Below are 26,237 nucleotides of genomic sequence, written 5' to 3' on the forward strand. Positions count from 1 at the left end.
TCTCATGTCTCTGCTTTTCAGACATTCCTTACTCCCTAAGTTGGGTCATTTCTTGCCTGTGATCAGGTTTGATAGAATCAGGACTTTTAAGCTCTAAACATCTAATACTAAATGTACAATTTCAGTTGTGACATCTCTCTGGAAGAGCTCCAAAGTGCACTTCTTATGGTCATACTGTTTTGTGGAGATCAACTTCTCCATTGATTCTCTGACAATTCTAGTCTCCATTTATCACTTCTTAAATTATGCACTGATCCAGCTCTACAACATATATTTGACTGTGCTTCCACTAAATTTCCTAATATTGATTGGAACCTCCTTCAAGCAGAAGATTTGAATGGAGCTGTTTTTGTAAGGTGTGTTCAGGAGGGTTTCCTAACACAGTATGTTGACAGGCCGACAAGGGGAGAGGCCATTCTAGACTTGGTGCTCGGAAACGAGCTGGGGCAGGTATCAGATCTTGTGGTGGGAGAGCATTTTGGGAATAGTGACCATAACTGCCCCACATTCTACATAGCTGTGGAGAAGGAGAGGATTAGGCAAAATGGGAGGGTATTTAATTGGGGAAGAGGAAACTATGACACAATTAGACATGAGTTAGGAAGAATGGACTGGGGGCAATTGTTCCATGGTAAGGGCACTATAGACATGTGGAGACTGTTTACGGAACAGTTGTTGAGAGTGATGAGTAAATATGTCCCTCTGAGACAGGCAAGAAGGGGTAAGATAAAGGAACCTTGGATGACGAGAGCGGTGGAGCTTCTTGTGAAAAGGAAGAAGGTAGCTTACATAAAGTGGAGGAAGCTAGGGTCAAGTTCAGCTAGAGAGGATTACACGCAGGCAAGGAAGGAGCTCAAAAATGGTCTGAGGAGAGCCAGGAGGGGGCACGAGAAAGGCTTGGCAGAATGAATTAGGGAAAACACAAAGGCATTTTATACTTATGTGAGGAATAAGAGAATGGTCAAAGAAAGAGTAGGGCCGATCAGGGATAGCATAGGGAACTTGTGTGTGGAGTCTGAGGAGGTAGGGGAAGCCCTAAATGAGTTTTTTGCTTCTGTCTTTACGAAAGAAACGAACTTTGTAGTGAATGGAACCTTTGAAGAGCAGGTGTGCATGCTGGAATGGATAGAGATAGAGGAAGCTGATGTGCTGAAAGTTTTGTCAAACATTAAGATTGACAAGTCGCCAGGCCCGGACCAGATTTGTCCTCGGCTGCTTTGGGAAGCGAGAAATGCAATTGCTTCGCCACTTGCGAGGATCTTTGCATCCTCGCTCTCCACTGGAGTCGTGCCTGAGGACTGGAGAGAGGCAAATGTAATTCCTCTCTTCAAGAAAGGAAATAGGGAAGTCCCCGGCAATTACAGACCAGTAAGTCTCACGTCTGTCGTCTGCAAGGTGTTAGAAAGGATTCTGAGGGATAGGATTTATGACCATCTGGAAGAACATGGCTTGATTAAATGCAGTCAACATGGCTTTGTAAGGGGCAGGTCATGCCTCACAAACCTTATCGAGTTCTTTGAGGATGTGACTAGAAAAGTTGATGAGGGTTGAGCTGTGGATGTGGTGTATATGGACTTCAGTAAGGCATTTGATAAGGTTCCCCATGGTAGGCTCATTCAGAAGATCAGGAGGAATGGGATACAGGGGAACTTAGCTGTCTGGATACAGAATTGTCTGGCCAACAGAAGGCAGCGAGTGGTAGTAGAAGGAAAATATTCTGCCTGGAAGTCAGTGGTGAGTGGTGTTCCAGAGGGCTCTGTCCTTGGGCCTCTACTGTTTGTAATTTTTATTAATGACTTGGATGAGGGGATTGAAGGATGGGTCAGCAAGTTTGCAGACGACACAAAGGTTGGAGGTGTCGTTGACAGTGTAGAGGGCTGTTGTAGGCTGCAGAGGGACATTGACAGGATGCAGAGATGGGCTGAGAGGTGGCAGATGGAGTTCAACCTGGATAAATGCGAGGTGATGCATTTTGGAAGGTCGAATTTGAAAGCTGAGTACAGGATTAAGGATAGGATTCTTGGCAGTGTGGAGGAACAGAGGGATCTTGGTGTGCAGATACATAGATCCCTTAAAATGGCCACCCAAGTGGACAGGGTTGTTAAGAAAGCATATGGTGTTTTGGCTTTCACTAACAGGGGGATTGAGTTTAAGAGTCGTGAGATCTTGTTGCAGCTCTATAAAACTTTGGTTAGACCGCACTTAGAATACTGCGTCCAGTTCTGGTCGCCCTATTATAGGAAAGATGTGGATGCTTTGGATAGGGTTCAGAGGAGGTTTACCAGGATGCTGCCTGGACTGGAGGGCTTATCTTATGAAGAGAGGTTGACTGAGCTTGGACTTTTTTCATTGGAGAAAAGGAGGAGGAGAGGGGACCTAATTGAGGTATACAAGATAATGAGAGGCATAGATAGAGTTGATAGCCAGAGACTATTTCCCAGGGCAAAAATGGCTAACACGAGGGGTCATAGTTTTTAGCTGGTTGGAGGAAAGTATAGAGGGGATGTCAGAGGCGGGTTCTTTACACAGAGAGTTGTGAGAGCATGGAATGCATTGCCAGCAGCAGTTGTGGAAGCAAGGTCATTGGGGTCATTTAAGAGACTGCTGAACATGCATATGGTCACAGAAATTTGAGGGTGCATACATGAGGATCAGTGGTCGGCACAACATCGTGGGCTGAAGGGCCTGTTCTGTGCTGTACTGTTCTATGTTCTAAATTCATGTCAAGATTACAAATGACCAGGGATCTTGGCTGTTCACACCAATAATTGGGTTCAGCCAAAACAATCTTGTTTTATTTTTGAATAATCTCATCCTTTTGTCTTTGAAATTGCTGTTTTTTTGGCCAAAGACATGAGTTCTATTTCCAGAGAAACAAAATGCAACCATGTACAAATGACCCCACAATAGCTGTAATTTAATACATCTGTTGAAATTCATGAAAAAAGTTAAAAATTAAAACTCATTTTACGCCACCTCATCCAAGACAGAACTTGCCCTTTGCTTCCATTGCCAAGGTTTGAATCCCTTTTCCAAGTTTAATACTCCAATTTCTATTCCTAACTTTATTGAATCATGGGAGTTCTCTTCTGTACATACCATGAGTTGATATTTATGATGCTTGCATTAACCCGTTAACAATTGTTTTAATACTGAACTTCTGAATCATTTTAGTTGAGTTTGAACTAGTTTATCACTAGGCTTGTACTTGTAATTAAAAATATTGCAAAATTTCCAATTTTAAATTCACTTGCTTTGGCTATTCCAGGTCTTTTAAAAAGCTCTCACATTGGCTACACAAATATCTGTCATGTAAACTTATGCACTGTATGTTATGCATTTTTTATTGAAACATTATTAATTGCAGAGTTGATGAGTTCTTGTGATTCACATTTTAACACCTAAAAGAGTCTGGCTCACAATTAACAATGGGAAAACAAAAATACTTGCATTCACAATTTGTCATTCATGACCTCCAGAACCTCTCAAATGCAGAAGTGCTAAAAAGCAGGGATATTTTCCTGGTGCTTGCCGTTGTCCAATGAATGGAGGAGGGTGAACTTGCACCACACAAAGACATGGACACAGGAAGGGGTTACAAATTTTGAGGATAATTTCTGGTGAAGCCCAATCAGACGGTTGCACTAGATATTATTCTAGTAGCATCAATACCCACAATGCATTTGATAATGGGGAAACCCACCAGTTTCAGAAGGTACCAGCAGTGGACAACATTAGCAGTAGGTGCAGGAGTGAACCAAACATCTCCTTCAATTTGCTGCACAAATTTAGTATCAGTAAAGTTGATCTTTTCTGCTACTCCACTTTCATAACTGTCCCTCACTTTCCTTGTTTCCCTGAGGAAGCAAAAAAAAACTGTCCACCGCAGCCCTAAGAGCCTTCAACAATGGAGAATCCAAAACACTTGAGGTAGAGAATTTGTAAGATTCACAACCCTTTAAGTCAGGAAATACCCCCTCATCACAGTGTAAGATACTCAATCCCTTGTTCTGAGATATCTCCCCCAGGTAGGGCAGTCAACTGCTGGATATCTAGTAGTTTCAGAATTTTGCATGTTTAATCAGATACTTGCGTTCAACACTTGTGATTCGTTTTAAATTCCAGAGAATATAGGCCCAATTTACTCAACTCTTTATCATAGGTCACCCCTAATCCAGGCACCAATGTGCTGGAGCCCAGCGAATGGAGCCAGTGGGTGGCACGGTGGATCAGTGATTAGCACTGCTGCCTCACAGCACCAGGCTTTGATTCCAGCCTTAGATGGCTGTCTGTGTGGAGTTTGCATGGTCTCCCTGTGTCTCTGTGGGTTTCCTTCAGGTGCTCCAGTTTCCTTCCATAGTCCAAGGATATGCACGTTAGCTGGATTGGCCATGGTTACTGGGATAGGGTGGAGGTCTGGGTGGGATGCTGTTCAGTGGGTTGGTGCAGATTTGATGGGCAGAATGGTGTCTTTCTCCATTTTAGGGATTCTATGATCCTAGCTGTACTGACAACAAGACAGTGTTTTTCCTCTTAAATATGGAAACCAATTGGTGCACAGTAATGCAGGGATGTCCTCATCAAAAATCCGCACAACGATAGGAGGGCTTCTTATTGTACTCCAGCCCCCTTCCAATACAAAGCCAACATGCCCTTTGCTTCCTAATTGCTTGCAGTACCTGTGAGTTAATTTTCTGTGTTCCTAATATGTGTAAACTCAAGTCTCTCCAGACATCAGTATTTACAAGTTTCACTTTTAAAAGGCATCCTGCTTTTCTTTCTTACTACCAATGCGAATAGCATAACACTTCAAACATTTGCCATCTTCGTGCAGACTTATTTAACTCATCTATATCTCTTTATGGCCTCTTCGCATCTTCCTTGCAACATCCATTCCTACCTAACTTTGTATCATTCACAAACTTGGATAGATTACTTTCAGTTTCTTTGTCTAAATCATTAAGGTATATTGTAAATAAATGAGACCCAGCACTAAGCCTTGTGATACGCTAGTCTTTACAAGCTGCAAAATTGAAAATGTCCCATTTATATCTACTCTTTGTTTCTAGGACATTAACTAATCTTACATCCCTAGTAACGTATTACCCTCAACTCTACATCCCATTGCCTTGCATATAATCTTTTAGTGCAACACCTTAGTGATTGGCTTTTTAAAATCCAAGTGTAATACATCTAGTGGTTCCCCTTTATCTTATTCTATTAAGTAAATCGTCAAAACCTTTAATAAACTTTCCGAGAACAATTTCTTTCATAAAACTGTTTGTTTTGTTTGATTATGCTGAGGTTTTCTGAGTACTTAGTTAAGACTTCCTTAATAAACGACTCCAGCATTTTCTTGATGACTGATGTCAGAACAGCTGGCTGTTTTCTCTCAGATTGCTTTCTCAGACTCCAGTCTGCAAGGACCATTCTGGAGTCTGGGAAATTTTGGAAAATCGTAACCAGCATATCCTCTATCTCTGCAGCAATTCCAGTTAGAATTCTTGGATGTAGGCCATTAAAATTCGGTGTGCTGGTCAGATTTTAGCTCCTTGAGATTCTCTACATTAATGCATTTTTTAAACTGTTCTTAACTACTTTATGAATTCCTTACTTTTATTCAGCTTCTTGGTTAACCTGTGTGTAATGTGCATGAATTTATGTGAATTCAAACACAATATATTATTGTATGTCATGGCTGTTTCCTTAATTCCTGCACCAAAATTTCTCCAGGTTTTGCGGTTAAGGGACCGATGTTTTCTTAAATTCTACTCTTTTTAAGCACTTATTATACCTAATTGACCATGATGATCTCTTAAAGTTCTTACAAACAGTTTTCATTTTCCAAGCTAGCTTACTCCTGCATTCTGTTTTCTTCATTTCCACCAGTTTAGAAATACTCCTGATCTTCTGTCTTAACACGGATCTTTGCAACATTAAGCCTTTGCTTTCAATATAACGCTATCCTTAACTTGCTTAGTAGGTGGATCTCTCTTGCTTTCTTTTTGGTTTTTCATGAAATACATTTTAGTTGAACATTTTTAATTGTTTCTTTAAATATTCCCCATTATTTATTTATAACCATACATTTCAGTTTATTTACCCAACCAGCCTTAACTAGCTCCCTTCTCATACTGTGTTATACACTTTGCTTTAAGTTTCAGAATTTTGCTTAGGACAGTGTATCTTGCTGTTGTACTTAAACTGCATATTGCTGTATGTTGATCATGTTTCTCAGCAATTTTTATTATGAGATTACTGGTTTACACTACTTCCCTGCACAATGCTCAATTCGAGGTAACTCTTTTCCTAATTGATACCTTTATGTATTGTTCCAGAAGACATCCTATAAATCCATCTTCCAGCCTAGGGTGACCCAGTGGCATGGTGGCTCACTGGTTAGCACTGCAGCCTCACAGCGCCAGGGACCTAGGTTCAATTCTAGCCTCAGGTGACTGTTTGTGTGGAGTTTGCACATTCTCCCCATGTCTGTGTGGGTTTCCTCATACAGTCCAAAGATGTGCATGGTCAGTGGATTGGCCATGCTAAATTGCCCATAGTGTTCAGGGATGTGTGGGTTATAGGGGGTTGGGTCTGGGTGGGATGCTTCAAGGGGCAGTGTGAACTTGTTGGGCTGAAGGGCCTGTTTCCACATTGTAGGGAATCTAATCTTCCCTCTGACAATTTGATTGGTGCCTTGTATATTTAAAACAATTTACAATTGTTCTATTACTTCTGTTACAGTTTCAATTATTTCTTGCTTAATGTACAGTTCACTGGTTACTACTGTTAGGGGGCTTAAGAGCTTTCATTTTCCTTTTTTTCAAATGTTGATTCTACTTCCTGGTCTTTTGACAAAAAACCTTTCCAACTAATGTTCTAATGTCATTCTTTACTATTACGGCTACTCCTCCTTTTTCACTCTGTCTTTTCAAAATATTCTTTACTCTATAACTGGTATTTCTGAGCTATGGCCTCCTTGTAACCATGGTTTTACATTTATCAGGGTATCTAGAGTGAGTTTGGAGGTAGAGTGCGTGAGGGACCAATAAGAGGAGAGGGTGCGCAGGCCAGAGATGAAGAGCATATCAAAAGATATGAGCCCTGAAAAGCCAATCTCCAGGAAAGAGTGTAGCCCTCCCAGAGACTGAACCTTATCCAAATACCCAAGTATTGAGCTTAGTGAAGATTGCACTCTAGGGAGGCCATTCCCAATCTCTGTTCCTAACATGTGCTAACCCCAATCTCCATCTCCAATTTCTGCACTGTGCTGGAGGACAAGCTGAGACCCATTGGATCTGGTGGACACCCAACGTCAGTGGTGCTGAAGATCACTGTGACTATCAGCTTCTGTGGCAGTGTCTATGAATGCATTGGAGATTTCCTTTTCGAATGTCCCAGTTTGCAGAACTTTGATACATCAAGGAGGTGACTATTGCTGTGTTCAAGATGATAAGCAATGCCACAGCAATTTGGAAAGTCAGGCAGAGAGGCCCATTGGCTTTGGGACTGTTGCTGGATCCAATCAAGTGCAAGTTGTCAATGACTGAATACACAAGACTATCAAAGCTCCCATGGACCTGACAGTGTCTTTATTAACAGCAACTGGTCTGCCCTGGCAGGAGTGTGACCATTTAGAAAGGACAATCATAACATCATAACATAACATGCCAACATCTATGTTGGCAGCCCCAAGTTGGTCAGCCCCAGTGGCAGCTTCTCCAATCCTTTGTACACTTTCAGGGTTGAATACATGGAAATCAGAGATCAAATAAAGACATGGCTATTCTTGCCTGTGAAAGTCCACATGGATGCATGCAAGAGAGACGATACGTACCATAGATGACCTGAGGGAGCAGTCCATTGGCCTTGGGGCTTCTGAAGTTGTGATTCAAGAGCCTAGATCAATCTGCTGGAGTGTGTCATGCCTCAGTGTAGGTTTCCTGAATTAAAATGATCTGCTGTGTGCTGAACAACTTCAGAACATCATCACAATTTTGCCTCTGACGTGGCAATATGCAGGAGTCAGCTGGCCAGTCTGAATGAGGGATCTTTGGACCAGAGGCTGTGCATGGTGAAATATATGTAAACCAACTTAAGGACATCCTGGTTCCTGTAACCTTGTTGCCTTTACAGAAAGATTCAATAACACCTTACCTGTTTTCACTTCTCATGATGCATCCTTCATTTTGCCCTGCTCGCCCAGTGCCTGGGTGTGCAGTGACAAAGCTGAGGAGCTGGATGGTCACACCACGTTCCACCCCTTCTAGTTCATTGTAGGAACAAGGTTGTTTTGTGGGTAAGAACTCTCAAAGCAGAAAGCAGTTGGGGAAACAGTAAGAATGAGTGAAAGACATAACAGAAACAAGGCTTGATGTTTCCAGTTAATAATAATAAGCAATCAGCTGAAGTGAAGCTGTGTGTTTCTCCTGGCTGGTGGAGAATTCAGGCTGCCGTCATTTTGCAGTTGGTGTGTTGAGCTCATAGATAAGGCTGTTGGAATGCAGAGTTCTGTGCAGCTCTGGCATCCACTGAGTGAGAGCTGGAGCAGGTTTTCCATGATAGCCACTAACCTCTTGAAGTTAGAAATCATATACATGCACACACCTGACTTAGGGCTCGGTTGGTCTCTTCGTAATCTGCACATGGATGTACATAACCTCTGGAAGCTCCACCAATGTTCCATTACCTCTTGCTGCAGCAGTTGTCACATTCCAACGACATGACACCAGCCTGTAGCTCAGAATGGGCCTGGCCTCCCACAGTCTTTGTCCATTCGGATAAAGAGATTACCCATGGGGCTGGGATTGCTGTCTCTCAGACCTGCAACCTTGCTGTCTTTTCCCGCACCAGGGTTCTAGAGAATTGTTGGTCATTTGTAAGCCCAAATATCCAGATATGTATTTAATTTTGAGCTGTATTATCTATTACTGTTTTAAAGACACTTTTAAAGTGAAGAGTATCCAGGAAAGTGGTGTGGTGTGCAATTTTCAGTCAACAATGTGCTGCGTCATGGTTGATATAGGTTGGAGGGCAAGGGTTGAAATAATTAAATATAGACTTTTATCTCCAGTTTATTGAGGTCCCGAGCTCCTATAGCATGGATAGTCACTAAAACCCAAGCACCTTTAGCACTGCTGGAGGAAAATGGAACCAGAAAATGAGTCATCCTGGACTATTCATTGACATTATATTGGATGGCCAGTGACACTGTAAATACCTTGTTAATTTAACCAGTGCAGATTGTACAAAGAGACATTGATTCAAATGAAGAGAGACAGCTGTAGGCCTGGTAACATAAGGTCTTTTCCGCACTTGGTCTGAGTGGGGCAGATACAGTATTGAGAAATTGTTTCTCAAATATTTACTCACAACGCTGAATGGAAATGTTGGGTTTATCTGGATGAATGAATGAACCAGTAGGCTTTTCATTGTTAGTCAGCTCCTCCTGGCAGCCAGTTCAGAGTGGCACTGGAGTTCCTGGACAGGGCATGTTGCCTTGCATATGACTGGTGTCCTGACCTGGTCTCTGGTGGAGTTGAGAAATTCCTTCTGGGAGATGACCACAGCCAAATGTTTATACCTGCTGTCCGCAGTGGAGCATGTTTCATGAGGCCACTCATGTGGCTTTAAAATTTAATTTGTGCCGTGCAGAGCTGTCCTTGTTCTTCTTCCAACCTGGGGCACTGTGGATTGCAGCCTGAATCTGCACTGAAGCATGTAATTGCAGAGCTCTGAATCTCAGGAACCATGTTCCCCAGCAGAATAAAGTACCACCACAGTTTTTAAACTGACATGCACTAACGTCATCATGTCATAAATTACGCAGGTTGGTTTGGCACCTTTGCAGCAGTTAGTCTGCTTATTGCAAATATCTCTGGATATCGAATGCATGTTTACTTTAATTTTTAAAATTGCCTAAGTTGTTATTTCTTGTATAGGTTGTGTGGGTGACAGCCACTCTCCCCTATGTTGTACTGTTTATCCTCCTGATACGCGGTGCCACTCTACCTGGAGCCTGGAGAGGACTGCTGTTCTACCTTAAACCTGAATGGAACAAACTGCTTACCACCCAGGTGAGTCAACCAGAACCACAGTGGCAGTGATAATGGGAACTGCAGATGCTGGAGAATCCAAGATAATGAAATGTGAGGCTGGATGAACACAGCAGGCCCAGCAGCATCTCAGGAGCACAAAAGCTGACATAGGCCCTAGGTCTAGGCCCGAAACGTCAGCTTTTGTGCTCCTGAGATGCTGCTGGGCCTGCTGTGTTCATCCAGCCTCACATTTCATTATCTTAGAATCACAGTGGCCCTTGCTTTAGTACTGCTGACTTACCTCATTTCAGATCCTCTGGGACTTAGCAGGCAGCCAAAGTATGTCACAATCTCAATAGTTTAACGCTCTAAATGCTGTCAAGATACTATGAAATTAGAAGAACAGTACTTGTACAATACCATTTTAGGACCACATGACACTGTCAGGGAACTGTATCAAGTTTTTTTTTAGTGAAAGGGACATAAGCAGTGTGCACCATATCCAGTTGTGGTATTATTGTAGCCTGTCCCATTCAAGGAATAAAGTAAAAGCCATTTTGCCTCCTCCAGCTCTCTGTGTTTTCTTTCATGCCACAAAGATCTGCAGTGTGGCTTCTTCACCCTCCCTGATGCTAAATGCAAATGAGTAAACCTCATATGTGGAATTGAGGTGATGTGAAAGTGGAGGATAAGATCACTGAGCTAGCTAGCCATGGGGATAGGTCTTGCTACAAAACTGGAGTGAAACCTCTAGGCTGACAATTTAGTGTGCTACTGAAGGAATGTTGTGTCCCTGGAGGTGCCTTTTCTTTAACCATCGTCACTTAGTATTACTGAATTTGAGCACTGCTGAGTGAAGAAACAGCTCATGAAGCTTTTCACCTTGCACTCATCAGGACAAATGTAAGGATGCCAATTTTCAATGGAAATAATAATTTATACTGCATGAGAAATAGCAGTTATAAAATCAAGAGGGGCATTGATGAGGTGAATTGCAAAGACTCTTCGGTAGGGTGGGGGAGTTTGAAACTAGAGTGCCTTAAGGTGAGAAGAGAAAACTTTAAAAGGGACCTGAGGGGCAATCCTTTTCACATAGACAGTGGTTCGTATATGGAATGAATTGCCAGAGGAAGTGGTAGAAACAAGTCCAGGTACAAGTTTTAAAAGACATTTGGACAGGCAGACAAATAGGAAATGATTAGTGATATGGGCCAAATGCAGGAAAGTGAGAGCAGTTTAGTTGGGAAACTTGTTTGACATGGACGAGTTGGACAGAAGGGTCTGTTTCCATGCTGTATGGCTTAATGACCCTAAAAACTTTGCTGACTGGTGAACAAGTGAACTCTGGTTATTAACACATTGCTGTGACAACATCTCATGCTATCAGAATCCATCAGAGAAGATGACGGCAGTGGTAATATCACTGGTAATGTTGGCTAACCCAGTGGACGTGGGTTCAAATCTCAATTTAAATTTACTTTATGCATCTGAAATTGCAAGCTGGTCTCCATAATGATAATGACTGCCATCTACTATTACTTGTTGTAAAACCTCATGTGGTTCACTGATATCCTTCAGGGAAGAAAATTATTGTCCTTAGCTGGTCTGGAAGATACATGACTCTAGATCAACAGCGTATGATCACTCTTAACTGCCTTCTGAAATGGACAAGCTAGCAACTCAGTCAAGGGCAGTTAGAGAAAGGCATCAAAATGCTATCCTTGCCTGTGATATCAACATGTCATGAAAGAATTTTTAAAAATGCTGCCCAATCAGCTTGCTATTGTGCATGCTGTCTAAATTACTGTTACTTTGAAATTTGATATTCTTGCATCTGTCCTGCAAGACTAAATTTTCAACAGCATGTCTCTATATATCTTCCATTAATTTTGTAGATTTTTGCCTGACCATCTTATAGAAAATAATGAATATTAACTAAGTGGAGAGGCTTGTTGGAGAACTAAAGAATCTAAAGGTTGAATATTTACAAAGATGACATTCAATCCTTGCAAGTGAATATACAAAGATCTCCCAAAAAGCATGAAACATGCACCTCATCAGCCATGATATACATAGATCATACATACTCAGAAAGCCACTAAGAATGAACCCAGAGAGCCCTCACTAGGCTGTTAAAGTAAAATTATTTTTACAATTCCATGCAACGTCCAGCCCTAGCTGTATACTTCTACAGTTTATTGATCGGCATTTATTTAAATTCATCTTCTGTCCTGCAAACTATAAGTTAGCATCTCTACTTGGTTATGCTAGATTCTTCTGATGTAATTTAATTGAAGTTGACCCAACAAACAAACCTACAGCACAGAAACAGGCCCTTTGGCCCTCCAAGCCTGCGCCGATCAAGATCCTCTGTCTAACCTGTCATCTATTTTCTAACGGTCTGTGTCCATTTGCTCCCTGCCCATCCATGTACCTGTCCAAATATATCTTAAAAGACGCTAACGTGTCTGCATCTACCACTTCCGCTGGCAACGCATTCCAGGTGCCCACCACCCTCTGTGTAAAGAACTTTCCACGCATATCTCCCTTAAACTTTCCTCCTCTCACTTTGAACTCATGACCCCTAGTAATTGAGTCCCCCACTCTGGGAAAAAGCTTTTTGCTATCCACCCTGTCTATACCCCTCATGATTTTGTAGACCTCAATCAGGTTCCCCCCCCCTCAATCTCCGTCTTTCTAATGAAAATAATCCTAATCTATTCAACCTCTCTTCATAGCTAGCACCCTCCATACCAGGCAACATCCTGGTGAACCTCCTCTGCACCCTCTCCAAAGCACCCATATCCTTTTGGTAATGTGGCGACCAGAACTGTACACAGTACTCCAAATGTGGCCGAACCAAAGTCCTATACAACTGCAACATGACCTGCCAACTCATGTACTCAATACCCCGCCCAATGAAGGAAAGCATGCCATATGCCTTCTTGACCACCCTATTGACCTGCGTTGTCACCTTCAGGGATCAATGGACCTGAACACCCAGATCTCTCTGTTCATAATTTTCCCTAGGACTTTTCCATTTACTGTATAGTTTGCCCTTGAATTTGATCTTCCAAAATGCATCACCTCGTTTTGCCCGGATTGAACTCCATCTGCCATTTATCTGCCCAACTCTCCAGTCTATCTATATTCTGCTGTAATTTCTGACAGTCCCCTTCACTATCAGCTACTCCTCATCAGCAAACTTGCTGATCAGACCACCTACACCTTCCTCCAGATCATTTACATATATCGCAAGCAACAGTGGTCCCAGCACAGATCCCTGTGGAACACCACTGGTCACAGGTCTCCAATTTGAGAAACTCCCTTCTACTACTACCCTCTGTTTCCTGTTGCCCAGCCAGTTTTTTATCCATCTAGCTAGCACACCCTGGACCCCATGTGACTTCACTTTCTCCATCAGCCTGCCATGGGAAACCTTATCAAACGCCTTACTGAAGTCCATGTACATGACATCTACAGCCTTTCTCTCATCAATCAACTTTGTCACATCCTCAAAGAATTCTATTAAGTTGGTAAGACATGACCTTCCCTGTAGAAAACCATGTTGCCTATCACTGATAAGCCCATTTTCTTCCAAATGGGAATAGATCCTATCCCTCAGTATCTTCTCCAGTAGCTTCCCTACCACTGACGTCAGGCTCACCGGTCGATAATTACCTGGATTATTCTTGCTGCCCTTTTTAAACAAGGGGACAACATTAGCAAGTCTCCAGTCCTCTGGGACCTCACCCGTGTCTAAGGACGCTGCAAAGATATCTGTTAGGGCCCCGGCTATTTCCTTTCTCACTTCCCTCAGTAATCCGGACCTGGGGACCTGCCCTAAAGATTGAAGAATTTTAAGTACTTATGAGGTTTGATACAAATCAGATGTCCACGATCTCAAACATTACTTTCAAAACCATTGTGTTAGGCTCCAGCCCTTCCCACAAAACTGCCCACGTTCCCAGAATGAATTAATCTACAATGGGAGTCTTTGTTATTGGCATTCATCCACAGGAATTTGGAAAGGCAAAAAAAAAATGTTTTTTTTGGATGCAAGGAGGCCAATAGAAGTTTTTTTTTAAAAAAAGAAATGTTTGCATTTTATGAAATTTACGAAGTAACTAGTATAACTAAGATACAGTTTTGTATATTTTGAAATCTCTTCCAGGGCCTTTTCGAATCAGGGTATAGTGGTGGATTGATTAAGTATCATTTCAACCTCATTAGTCAAACTGCTGTAGGCTACCTGAAGAATACCAAGGAATATTTTTGAGAGCAATTTTAAAAAATTTCTTAATTCATGGATCATGGCAGCTTTTGTATTCAGTAATATGTAAAAGAGTTTGATTGGAAACACATGATAAAATAACATATCTCAAAATGGGCGCAATTTGGAATATTAGGGTGGGGTGGTGGCTCAGTGGTTAGCACTGCAACCTTATTGCACCAGGGATCTGGGTTCAATTCCAGCCTTAGGTCACTGTCTGTGTAAAGTTTGTATGTTTCCTCCCACAGTCCAAAGATGTGCAGGTTAGGTGTGTCCAGTCATGTTTAGGCTAGGTGGGTTCGCTATGGTTAAAAAACCCCATGCAGGGTTATGGCATGGGACTGGGAAGGAGGGTTAGTGTAGACTTGATGAGCCAAATGGCCTCTTTCTCAATGTGTAAGGATTCTATAATTAGTGGCCAGATCATTATCAGTGCCTAAAGCTGAAACTTTGCTACCAAGACCTAAGCAGTTCAGTATGCTTTTAAAGGTAAGTAAACAGTAGGCTTTGGTGTAATAGCTTGGCTGATGTCTGCCACTAAAATATACAACAGTATTGTAATCAGAATATCTTCCATCTGTTTATTCTGTCTGATGTGGCATCTTCTGTAAGAAATCTGAGGAATACAGCACTCATTCAATACTGCACTGAAGTGTCAGCCTAGACTGCGTTCAGCTCCTTGAGCGAAGCTGCACTTCATGTAGATGTTGAGATTAATTCCATTGACCAAAGCTGTCACTAGCTTTTTACACTACACCTGTATCCATTAATCAAAAACAGTTTCATCAAGTCATAGAACAATGGAGGAAACCACCAACGTTTATTTACTTATTTGTTCTTTACAATATGCAAATATTTCTCATTTTCTCTAATTCAACAAAACCTGTCAGCTACATAACTGCCGTTGTTATCTATGGAAGATTGCTAGTTCAGTTTTCACGTTTATTAGATGTGAACTGTTACTGAGCTTGACAACTGTATTTTCCAAGTCAAAGTATGAGAGAGTTTAAAGGCATTTTGTTCCTGTTATAGAGTGACAGGAACGGCTGGTAAGACTAAGGAACAATGGTAAATTAAGATATTGAGATACTAGTCAAGAATAAAAGAAAATCTTCTTTCAGATATAGTTAACTTGGTTCAATTGAATCTCTTAATCAATATAAAGAGTTTAGGAACATTCTTAAGAGAGAAATCAGGAAGGCAAAGAGAGGATATGAGATAGCATTGACAGTTAAGGTTAAGAAGAATCCAAAGAGATTCTACAATACATTAAAATCAAGAGGGTAACTAGAGAGAAGGTAGCGCTTCTTAAAGATCAAGGAGGTTCTCTTTGTGTTGAACCCCATGAGTTGATACTAAATGAATATTTCATGTCAATTTTTACTGTGGAGAAAGAAATGGAGCCTTGAGAATGTAAAGAAATAATACTTTGATGTTTTAAAGGCAGTTCACATTACAGAAGAAGATTTTTGGGAGGTCTTAGAGAATATAAAGGTGGATAAATCTCTGAGACCAGATCTAATATACCCCAGAATGTTGTGGGAAGTCAGAGGAAATTCTAAGACCCCTTGCAGAAGTATTTGCATTCATTTGTAACAATGGGTGAGGTGCCTGATGACTGGAGGGTGGCTAATGTTGTACCTTTGTTTAAGGAATGTTCTAAGGAGAAACTGGAGAACTGTAGACCTGAGAGTCTGACTTTGATTGTGGGTAAATTGTTGGTGGTGATTATAAAAGATAGGATTATGAACGTTTACAGAGGCCAAAATTGATTAGTGATAGTCAGTATGGTTCTGTGTGAGGAAAAGCGTGTCTCGCAAACTTGTTTGAATTTTTTGAGGAAGATACCAAAAGGATTGATGATGGCAGAGCAGTAGACATTGTTATTTGGATTTTAGTAAAGCTTTTGATAAGGTTCCACATGGTAGACTAATTAGTAAACTGAGGTCACATGGGATTCAGGGTGAGCTTGTCAATTGGACACAAAATTGGCTTAATGGCAGGAGGTAGAGAGTAATGGTGGAGGGTTGCTTTTCGGACTGGAGGCCTGTGACCAGTGTATTCCACAGAGATTGGTTCTGGGTCCTGTTTTGTTTGTCGTTTATATAATGATTTGGATGTGAATATAGAAGGCATGGTTAGTAAGTTTGCGGATGACACCAAAATTGGTGGCATTGTAGTTTGTGAAGAAAGTTTTCTAAGATTACAAACAGATCTTTGAGTCAATGGGCTGAAAAATGGCAAATGGAGCTCAAACTGGATAGATGTGATGTATTGCATTTTCGTACAACAAACAAGGTTAGGGCTTGTACAATTAATGGTAGGGTCTTCTGAAGTGTTGCAGAACAGAAGGACCTAGGGGTGCAGGTACATAATTCTTTGAAGTTTCCATCACATATAGACATAAAAAGGCTTTTGGCATGTTTGCCTTCATTGTTCCGTCATTTGTGTATAGGAGTTGGGAAGTCATGTTGAGGCCGCACAGGACGTTAGTGAGGCCTCTTTTGGAATACTGTGTCCAGTTCTCTTCACCCAGTTATAGGAAGGATATGATTAAGCTGGAGAGGGCAGAGAAGAGATTTACCAGGATTTGCTGGGTTCGGAAAGTTTGAGTTATAAATAAAGGCTGAATAATCTGGGACTTTTTTCACTGGAGTGAGGGAGGTTGAGAAGCGACCTGATAGAAGTTTATAAAATAATGAGAGGTACAGATAGAGATAATGGTAGTTGTCTTTTCCCTAGAATGGGGGATTTCAAGGTTGGGGGCATATTTTTAAGTTGAGAGGAGAGAGATTTAAAAAAGAGAGAAGAGGCGAATTTTTAACACACAGCATGGCTCACATGTGGAATAAACTTCCAGAGGAAGTGGGGATGTGGGCACAATTACAACGTTTGAAAGACATTTGGATAGATACATGAAAAGGAAAGGATTGGAGGGCCAAGGGCGGGCAGGTGGAACTAGTTTAGTTTGGGATTATGTTTGGCATGGACTAGTTGGACCAAAAGGTCTGTTTCCATTGCTGCATGACTCTGTGATTCCAAATGAGCAGTTCAAGTCCAAACTGGCCCAGGTGGAAGCATTCCCCTGGTCTTGAGTCAGTTGCCATTGCAAGCAATGTCACCCAGTAGCAAATTATTACAGCCCAGCAGCCTGTCTTCTGGAGCATGAAGCCAACAACAAAGCCACACAGGGAGACAGACAACCACAGTAGGCAAAATAGGAGTACACAAACACAGCTAAACTCCAAATGATAACCTTCTTTTGTCAGTATCCAGGAATAAGATAACTAGCTGAAATTTTACTCTCTCATTTTGGCTAATGGTGGTCATGCATATTAGAAAATGGTATTGAAAATGACCTGATCATGAATTTTCTGTATTGGTCCTGGCTTAGTGACTCACTATCTTGTCTTTGAACCAGGAGGTCAGTGAGTTCCAGTCGAACTCTAGAGACTTTTTCATGCAATGCAGATACCTCGATGCAGTTTGTAGTCAAACACAGGAGCCAATGTGCCGACAGAAAGGCATTGCACCAAGCAATGTAACGATTGTCTGAAGGGCTGCATTGTCAGAAATATTGTGTTTGGGTGACCTTTCAAATACAGGCATTAGCTGCTTGCTTGGGTGGACGTACAAGATTCCAGAGCACTACTCAAAGAATCACATGGGAGGTGACCTATTACCTCAAGTAACCCCATTAAAAAGAAATCTTCTGACCAATTGCCACATTGCTTGGTGCAATGCCTTGCTGTCGGCATATTGGCTCCTGTGTTTGACTACAAACCGACAATAGTAAAATGTTGAGATTACTTAATTATTTTTCAGAGCCAAAATGGCACAGTAGGGTGCTATTTAGTGCATCCAAGAGCTTTAGACATCTCACCATTACAAAACCTGTTACATCTTTATTTCACTCCCATACCATTAAACGTAGAATAGGTGGTTATCTCATTTTTTGTTTGCAACAACTTGTTGTGTATAAATTGAATTCTGCGTTTCCCTCTGTTAAAAGAGTGAATACACTCCAAAAGTACTTAATTAGATGTAAAGAAATTGTTGGCCTTGTGATGAAAGCTCTTTCTTGTTGTCTTTTTAGTTCAGTTTGTAATGTTTGGATGATCATGGGCTGAAATTAGGGAATTTTGGAAATTCCGTAAAGTCTTTCTATCTCTTTATCATATTGTATTTATATTTAAATCTCTTAAAAATTCTCCTACGCTGTGCTCATCACTCAGTGAGTTTTATTAAGGGATAACATATTAACATGGATAGAAGATTAGCTGGCTCGCAGATAACAGAGAGAGTACACAAATGCGTCTTTTTCTGATTGGCAGGAGTCCTGCAGGGATCTGTCCTGGTTATTTGGCTTTTTGCAATTTATATCAAAGACTTAAATGAAGGGAGCAAAGATGCAGTAGCTAATTTTATAGATGATGCAAAACTAGGTAGAAAAGTAAACATGTCGTGAAAAAAAGCGCACAAGATGCAGATGAAAGTAGATAAGTTGAGTGAGTGGGCAAAGATCTGTCCAATGGAATACAACTTGAGGAAATATGAAGTTGTTCACTTTGGCAGGAAGAATAAAAAAAGTGTTGATTATTTAAATGGAGAACAACTGCAGAATTCTGAGATACAGAGGGATCCAGATATTCTAGTGGATGAGTCACAAAAAGTTAGTATGCAGATACTGCAAGTAATTAAAAAGGCCAATGAAATGCTGTCTTTCATTATTGAAACAAATTAAATGTAAAAGTAAGGATGTTTATGTTTCAGACATACAGATCATTGGAGAAACCTAATTTTAAAAACTTTATGTAGTTTTGCTCTTATTTAAGGAAGGAGATAAATGCACTGAAAGGGGTTTACTAGGCTGCTAGAGAGAAATGTTTTAGTCTCTGTCAAGATGATGCATTGTCCAGTGCTTATAATAATATTATTGGATAATTGTAAGTGGTAGGGACTGTATTAGCAACGCAGAGACAGTAATAAGTCACAAAATTGATTTCAACAAATCTGGTAATTTGAGGTTTGGCACCAGAGAAGATGACCATGATGGTTACTGGATCGCCATAAAAAACAAATTGATTCGTTAATGTCCTTCTGGGAAGGCAGCCAACCACCCTTCCCCAGCCTGGCCCACAGAAGTCTACAATCCACAAGATGTGGCATACTCATAACATCCTCAGAAGAACTTGACACGGGTAAGAGATATTGCCTTGTCAGCATTGCTTACAACATAAGAACAAAAAAGGGAATAATGGTAAGAATTGCCTGTGTTCATCATAACACTTAGACATGGGTGCCTACTTAGTAGGACCCTCCTCATCATATAAAGGTCAGCTCCAGTCATTTCTTGGATCTTGGTTTTTGGTATAGAACATAGAACTGAGAACTGTGCAGCACACAAATGGGCCTTTTGGCCCACTATGTTGTACTGTACATGACACCACATTAAATGAATGCCTTCTGCCTGCCCATGGTCCATAGCCTTCCATTCATTGCTTATTCATGTGTTTGTCTTAAAGTCCCTTAAACATCCCTATCATATCTGCCTCCTCCACCACCCCTGGTCACATGTTCTAGACACCTACTACTCTCAGTGTAAAAAGAATTTGTCCCTCACATCTCCTTTGAACTTCCCGTCTCTCACCTTAAATGAATGCCCCTTAGTTTCAGACATTTCAGATCTGGGAAAAAGATTCTGACTGTAAACCCTATCTATGCATCTTATAATTTCCTCCACTTCTATCATGTCTCCTCTCAGCCTGTGCTGCTCCAGAGAAAATAACCCGAGTTTTTCTAGCCTCTTCTTATAGCTTATATCTTTTAATCCAGGCAGCATTCCGATATCTTCTGCAACCTCTCCAAAGTCTCCGCATCCTCCAGTAATGCGGTAACCAGAATTGAATGCAATACTCTCTGTGTGGCCTAAACAAAATCTTATAAACATGACACCCTGACTCATGTACTCAACTCCCTGACCAATAAAGGCAAGCATGCCATACGCCTTCTTTAACCCTCTATTTATTTGCATGGCCACTTTCAGGGAGCTATGGACTTGAACTGCAAGATCTCTCTGTACATCAGTGCTTTCCAGGATTCTGCCATTAACTGTATACTTTTCCTTAACATTTGATTTCCTCACACTTTCCCAGATTAAACTCCATATACCTTTCTCCGCCCATATCTGCAACTGATCTATGTCCTGCTGTATCCTCTGACAACCTTTGACATGATACACAACTCCATTAATCTTTGTATCATCTGCAAACTTACTAACCCACCCATCTACATTTACATGTAGTGATGTATGAGTGATGTTCCTAATAAAGAGAGGGACGTAACTGTACTTTTCCAAAAGTTAGAATCTTTTATCAATATTATTACTATCACAATTAAATGATTGGTATTTATATTCATCTATACCAGAGCTGTTTGCTGCATCTCCTTTCTTCCAATCACGAGGTGGCACAATGACTCACTGGTTAACACTGCTGCCTCACAGCACCAGGGACCTGGGTTCAATTTCACCCTCGGGTGACTGTCTGTGTGGCGTTTGCATGTTCTCCCCATGTCTGCTTGCATTTCGTCTGGCTGCTCCACTCTCCTCCCAAAGTCCAAAGCTGTGCAGGCTAAGTGGATTGGTCATACTAAATTGCCCGTAGTGTTAAGGGATGTGTAGATTAGGTGGGTTATAGGAGGATGGGTCTCAGTGGGATATTCTGAGGGTCAGTGTCGACTTGTTGGGGCAAAGGGCCTGCTTCCACACTGTAGGGATTCTATTAAAAAAGAATCAATTCTAAAAAGATTTGAGGTGTAGGAATTGGTTCCCATTTCTCAAATTACCTTTTATTGAGGGAAATGTGATTTTGAAGCTTAGTGCTCTGAGGAATGAATGCTCAAGAGCTATTATAATACCCAAATATGTTACAGCATGTAAAGCTTTATATGGAAGAATTATGGTCCTAGAACCGAAGTTAATAACTGTTTTTATTTAAAGTGATTCATCCCATGTTAGGTTCGCAATGGAGATTTACCCCATTCCACATTCATTTTTATTTAGTTCATCATGTCACAATCCTGATTTTAAAGAAAATTGCAGCAGCAGCTTTGTATAGCAAATCTATATAACCAAATGTGTAAAAGATTTAGTTCCTGGGTAGCTGTTTGGTTTTCCTGTGTATGAAACCCTTCATTGTGATTTTTCATTTTGTGTTTAATAGTAGCTATCCTTTAAGAACAAAACACCCTCACTAAAATAGCATCCCAAACAGCTGATGGAAATATGGCCCAAGAATTATTGTCCCCCTGTGTTACTTGGAAATGCATAATAACGCATGGTGGCGATTAATCTGTGCTTTAATTAAATGGGATTTGTCCATTTGTGTTCAATATAATTATAAAAAGACATGCATATTGACTTGGCAAACAAACAAGGTGCTATTATTTATTGTAGATACCAAGGTGTAGAGCTGGATGAACACAACAGGCAAAGCAGCATCAGAGAAGCAGGAAAGCTGATGTTTTGGGCCTGGACCCTTATTCAGACCCCTCTTCACTACCATTTATTACTTGTGTATAACCATGTCAATTCTCCAGATTCCCAATTTAAAGGATATTATAATTCGTTGACTGTATCCCCGGTTTTATCAGAAACCGTTACCTATCTCCAGGGACGAAGTGACCTTCAGATTCACACAATGTCAGACAATTAGGATTATAGAGAGCAGATAATTGAAATGATCTCATAAGAACAGAAGAACTAGGAGCAGGAGTTAGGTAGTCCAGCCGTTTGAGTTTGTTCTTCTTTTTGATCGGATTCAGATTGATCTCATCTCAGCCTCAACTTCACTTTCCTGTTTGCTCCCCATAATCTATCAACCTATTACTAAATAAAAATCTGCCTATCTCCTCCTTAAATTTGCCCCAGCATACACTCTTATTGATTAACTCACTGTTCAACAGGCATTATAATGGAGCATCAGTTATCTTGGATTTCATTGTAGAACTATATCACCAAGTGAAAGAAGGAACTTGCATTTTCATAGCACCTTTCACAATCTCTGGGACATGAAATTTACATCCAAAAAACTACATTGAAGTTTTGAGCACTGCTGGTAAGGCTGACCACTGCCCAGTTAAAATGGGTGGATTGTGTATATTGAGTGGTTGCCCAGTTAGACTTACAGACATGTACTTTACAGTAGGCCAAACAGCCATTGTGTCTGTGCCACTCAACAAGACTCTGACTATATTAGTCCCATTTCCAGCTTTTGACCCATAGCCCAAGAGACTATGGCAATGCAAGTGGATAGCTAAATGCTAGAAAATTCTGAGACTCATTTGACTAAATCATCCTTTTCAGCAGTACATCCCAGACTTTCTCCTCAACTGCCCCTGTTTATTGACCCCTGTACAAGTGGATGTTTACCTGATCACCAGATCTCTGCTTTGGTTTCTTCTCAACACAACCTTTTCAATCTGTCCTTGTAGCTCACTCTCTTCAGTACAAGCAGCACGCTGGAAAATCTTGCATGCGCTCTTGTGCACTCACATCTTTCCCATAATATGGTGACCAAAACTACATGGAAGTACTCCAGTGTTTTGTAGAGTTCTAGCATAACCTTCTTGTCCTTGAATTCTGTGCCTTTAACTAATAAAGACAACTATCCCAGATGCCTCTTTTAACCCCCTTATCTGTCTACCCTGTTTACTTTTTTACCATTTGTACATGCAAGTTGCAAATCACTTCTAGTGTTGATATGGGAATATCGTTTTCAGAAGCTTTGATGGTGTTTACCGCTCAAAGCAGTTGTTCAGGGGCTTGCCATCCAGGGGGTGCAACAAGGACTCTGACTCAATAATTTTCAATGTCTGTCTACCTCAGGAATGGGCAGCTAATGTTTGGATGATTATTGTCTCCCAAACCCCATGTTCCAACGGATATTGGTTTCCTGTAATGTAAACTTTAATGCCTAGGTCATATTGTTTATAGACTTCTGAACATATCAATTCAACAACAAAACTAGTAGTGGAATAAAATAGCCTTTTAGGTTTAAAAATCTTAAAACAAATCTATGAAAAGTCAGCTGACATTCATATCCAAAATTGGTCCACACTGTGGATTAAATCAGTATTATCTTTAGGCCTATAGTCAAGGAAGGATGTTTTTCTGCTTCTTTATGTGGTTAGAGGTATTTTCCCATTCACCATGTTCAGACACATTGTTGCACACTTCTGGAGCAGGTGGGACTTGAATCCAGGCCTCTTGGCTCAGTGATAGGGACAATACTACATTGCACTACAAGGGCCCCGTCTTGTTCTGGATATAATCGAGAATGAGTAATCTGAGGACATTAGTTAGAATAATGCTGACCCATTATTGGCCATTATTGGGCACAGCATTGGCAATTTTGCTCAATGAGGAGATAAGGAGGGTTGGTACTGAAGATGGAAGGTGGTGTGGTATTCTGAAATGTGGATTCAAACTGGTGGCAACGGGACAAGAGGGCTTTATTCTTCAAATGAATCTGTTTGCCACAGATTGGTACTACATTAGTAACAAAAATAATGTTTCAGTCATTAATCTTTATGATTATGGTCTGACATTGTCAGACCCACTCAGTTTGAAATTGTAATTTATTGACAGTGATTAACCACCTAACAGAACATCGCACTCAGCTTCAATTCTTACTTATTATGCCATGACATTGGATTTTCATTTCTGGAGTCATGACCTGTGACGTAGTAGATGGGAAAGTCTTTGGATGTGTCGAAGAGAGATAAGTTATTTTATCTGTGTGTTGCCAGCATTAGTGCCACGACGGTTGTTAAATAATGAGTGTCATGATTGGGGTGACTAAATATGGAAGGACATGAAAAGTTTTTGAAACACTAAGTGTACAGTGATATGACCAACTCATTAATGATGTATTGATATCCAATTACAGTTATCCAGACAGCTGAGTCTGTATTCTCTAGAACAACAGAGACTTTGAGGGAAATTTGGTGATGGTGTAGACAATATGAAGGGAATAGTTTACATATTTGTGGATATATGGATTGAAGTAATTGGGCAAATCTTGGTCCATTGTGTTATGACCAGTCCTCAGAAGAGGTTTCTGTATTTCTTATGGTTGTAGAGGGGATACCTCAAATCATTGAATTCCCAGCTGAGAAGGAATGAACTGGTTCCTATTCTTTATTTACCCAACCCCACATGTGCCACAACAATGCTAATAATAATTCCACATGCATAGAAGCAGATAACGAAAATGAAGTGAGTACAAAAAGATGATGAAAGCAATTTTCTGAGTAATGTTGTGGACGTTACTTTGAATGATGCCAGTAGTACTGACATTTGTAGTTGAGTAGATGATTTTGAAATTCTTGGCTTTGTTGAAATTCTTTTGACCTGGCTCCTTTTGATAGTGGCTGACTGCTGATAGTTGAGGATGAAATTGTCCTTACCTTATTTACCTGCAGTGCAGGAGTGTTTATTCTCAAGCTATGCCCTTCACAGCGTGTCGGTCCACAAGCTAGCATGTCAGGCCACCAATGTATAGACCAAGGGTTGTATTTTTAACCCCTATTTTGGTACATCTTCAAAAGGGGATCACAAACATATGTGCGAAAGATCGCTCCCTGCTGAGAGGGTCAGGGCAATCAGACTCTCATTATCTCTGCCTTTTGGATCTTTCCTTTTGACGTTCCCCTGATGTGCCTTGCCATAGGTCTGCAGAGGATTTACATCTGCAATAAACTGTAGCATTCCTCTTGCTTAAAAATAAATGCATGTTGGAATTAAATGTTTAATATGTCCTTTGGCAATTACTGATGCATCATCATTTGTTTATTGTAATAATGTAGAGATCTCTAGCTGTAAGGTTTTGATCAGCTTCTTTTCTTTTATTTCCAGGTGTGGGTGGATGCTGCTGCACAGATTTTCTTTTCTCTTGGCCCAGGATTTGGTGTGCTCTTGGCATTCGCCAGCTACAACAAATTTAATAACAACTGTTACAAGTCAGTCTGTTAAACAATGTATGGATTTCTTTGCAGCGAGTTACCTTGTTTAGGCTTGCCCTTATCATTGCAATTATTGACATTTGGCCCCCAGTAAGATCGAGTGTGCCAATGCAGAAAAATGAAAAAAAAATCCACTTTTAGTTCCTAGTATTCAGATCAAAGTAAATTAGAATAATGGCTGGGCAGAGGATCAAACGCTGCCTCAATAATATTTTCTACCCTTAAAGGTGCACTGGCTAGTACTGCACCAGTTTTGTGCTAAATTGAGTGTGTTTTCAATCATTAGATAATTAATCAAATGAGACTTTAGAAACAGGACCATTCTTGCAACAGAGTAAATCGAGATTTTCATTCCATCTGTTTGGGCATATGATGGGATGAAGCTAACTCACAGCAGTAATGAATCGGGAACATCTTTAGGGTTTGGATAGAAAATGTATCAGAGCAGTAAAACTAACAATGATAAAACATCCAGCTGAGTTACACGTTTGAGTATATAAAATGAAATATTGCAAATGCTGGAACTCTTAAGTAAAACCAGAAATTTCTGGAAATGCTCAGCATGATGGGCAGCATAGTGGAGAGAAAAACGGAGTTAAATGATTCAGATTGTTGACCTTATATAAATGACCTGAGTCATACTGTGTCCACAGGTGCTGTCTGAGCTGCTGCTTCCTGCATTTTCTGTTCTTATTTTTCGATGATGATTTACCAAAAAACGAAGTAATTCTTATCATGTAACATTCTCTTCTGATTAATTGCTCGTTTTTAGGATTATAAAATCAACATATTTTGTTAAAACATGAGAGAGGGGAGTCAACAGAATTGAAAGAGTTGATCTGCAGAGTGACAAATGATGGCTACCGAGGAACTGCACCGGCTGCACACATTGTAGAAGAGCC

The 26,237-nt window shown here is 40.7% G+C and overlaps 1 protein-coding gene across 3 annotated transcripts in view; it reads left to right on the forward strand.

The window, feature by feature from the left end:
* slc6a4a (solute carrier family 6 member 4a) overlaps nucleotides 1-26,237 on the forward strand; it is a 71,704-nt gene that overhangs the window by 23,023 nt on the left and 22,444 nt on the right. For all 3 annotated transcript variants that reach the window (XR_007250049.2, XM_048557114.2, XM_048557115.2), the window contains 2 exons: nucleotides 9,942-10,076; nucleotides 25,229-25,332. Coding sequence is in view for 2 of the 3 variants with exons in the window: in XM_048557114.2 (XP_048413071.2) it covers nucleotides 9,942-10,076; nucleotides 25,229-25,332 (239 nt within the window). In the remaining variant the exon portion in view is untranslated. The remainder of the gene's footprint in view (nucleotides 1-9,941; nucleotides 10,077-25,228; nucleotides 25,333-26,237) is intronic.

Source organism: Stegostoma tigrinum, chromosome 27 (assembly GCF_030684315.1).
Source record: "Stegostoma tigrinum isolate sSteTig4 chromosome 27, sSteTig4.hap1, whole genome shotgun sequence".
Taxonomy (NCBI): domain Eukaryota; kingdom Metazoa; phylum Chordata; class Chondrichthyes; order Orectolobiformes; family Stegostomatidae; genus Stegostoma; species Stegostoma tigrinum.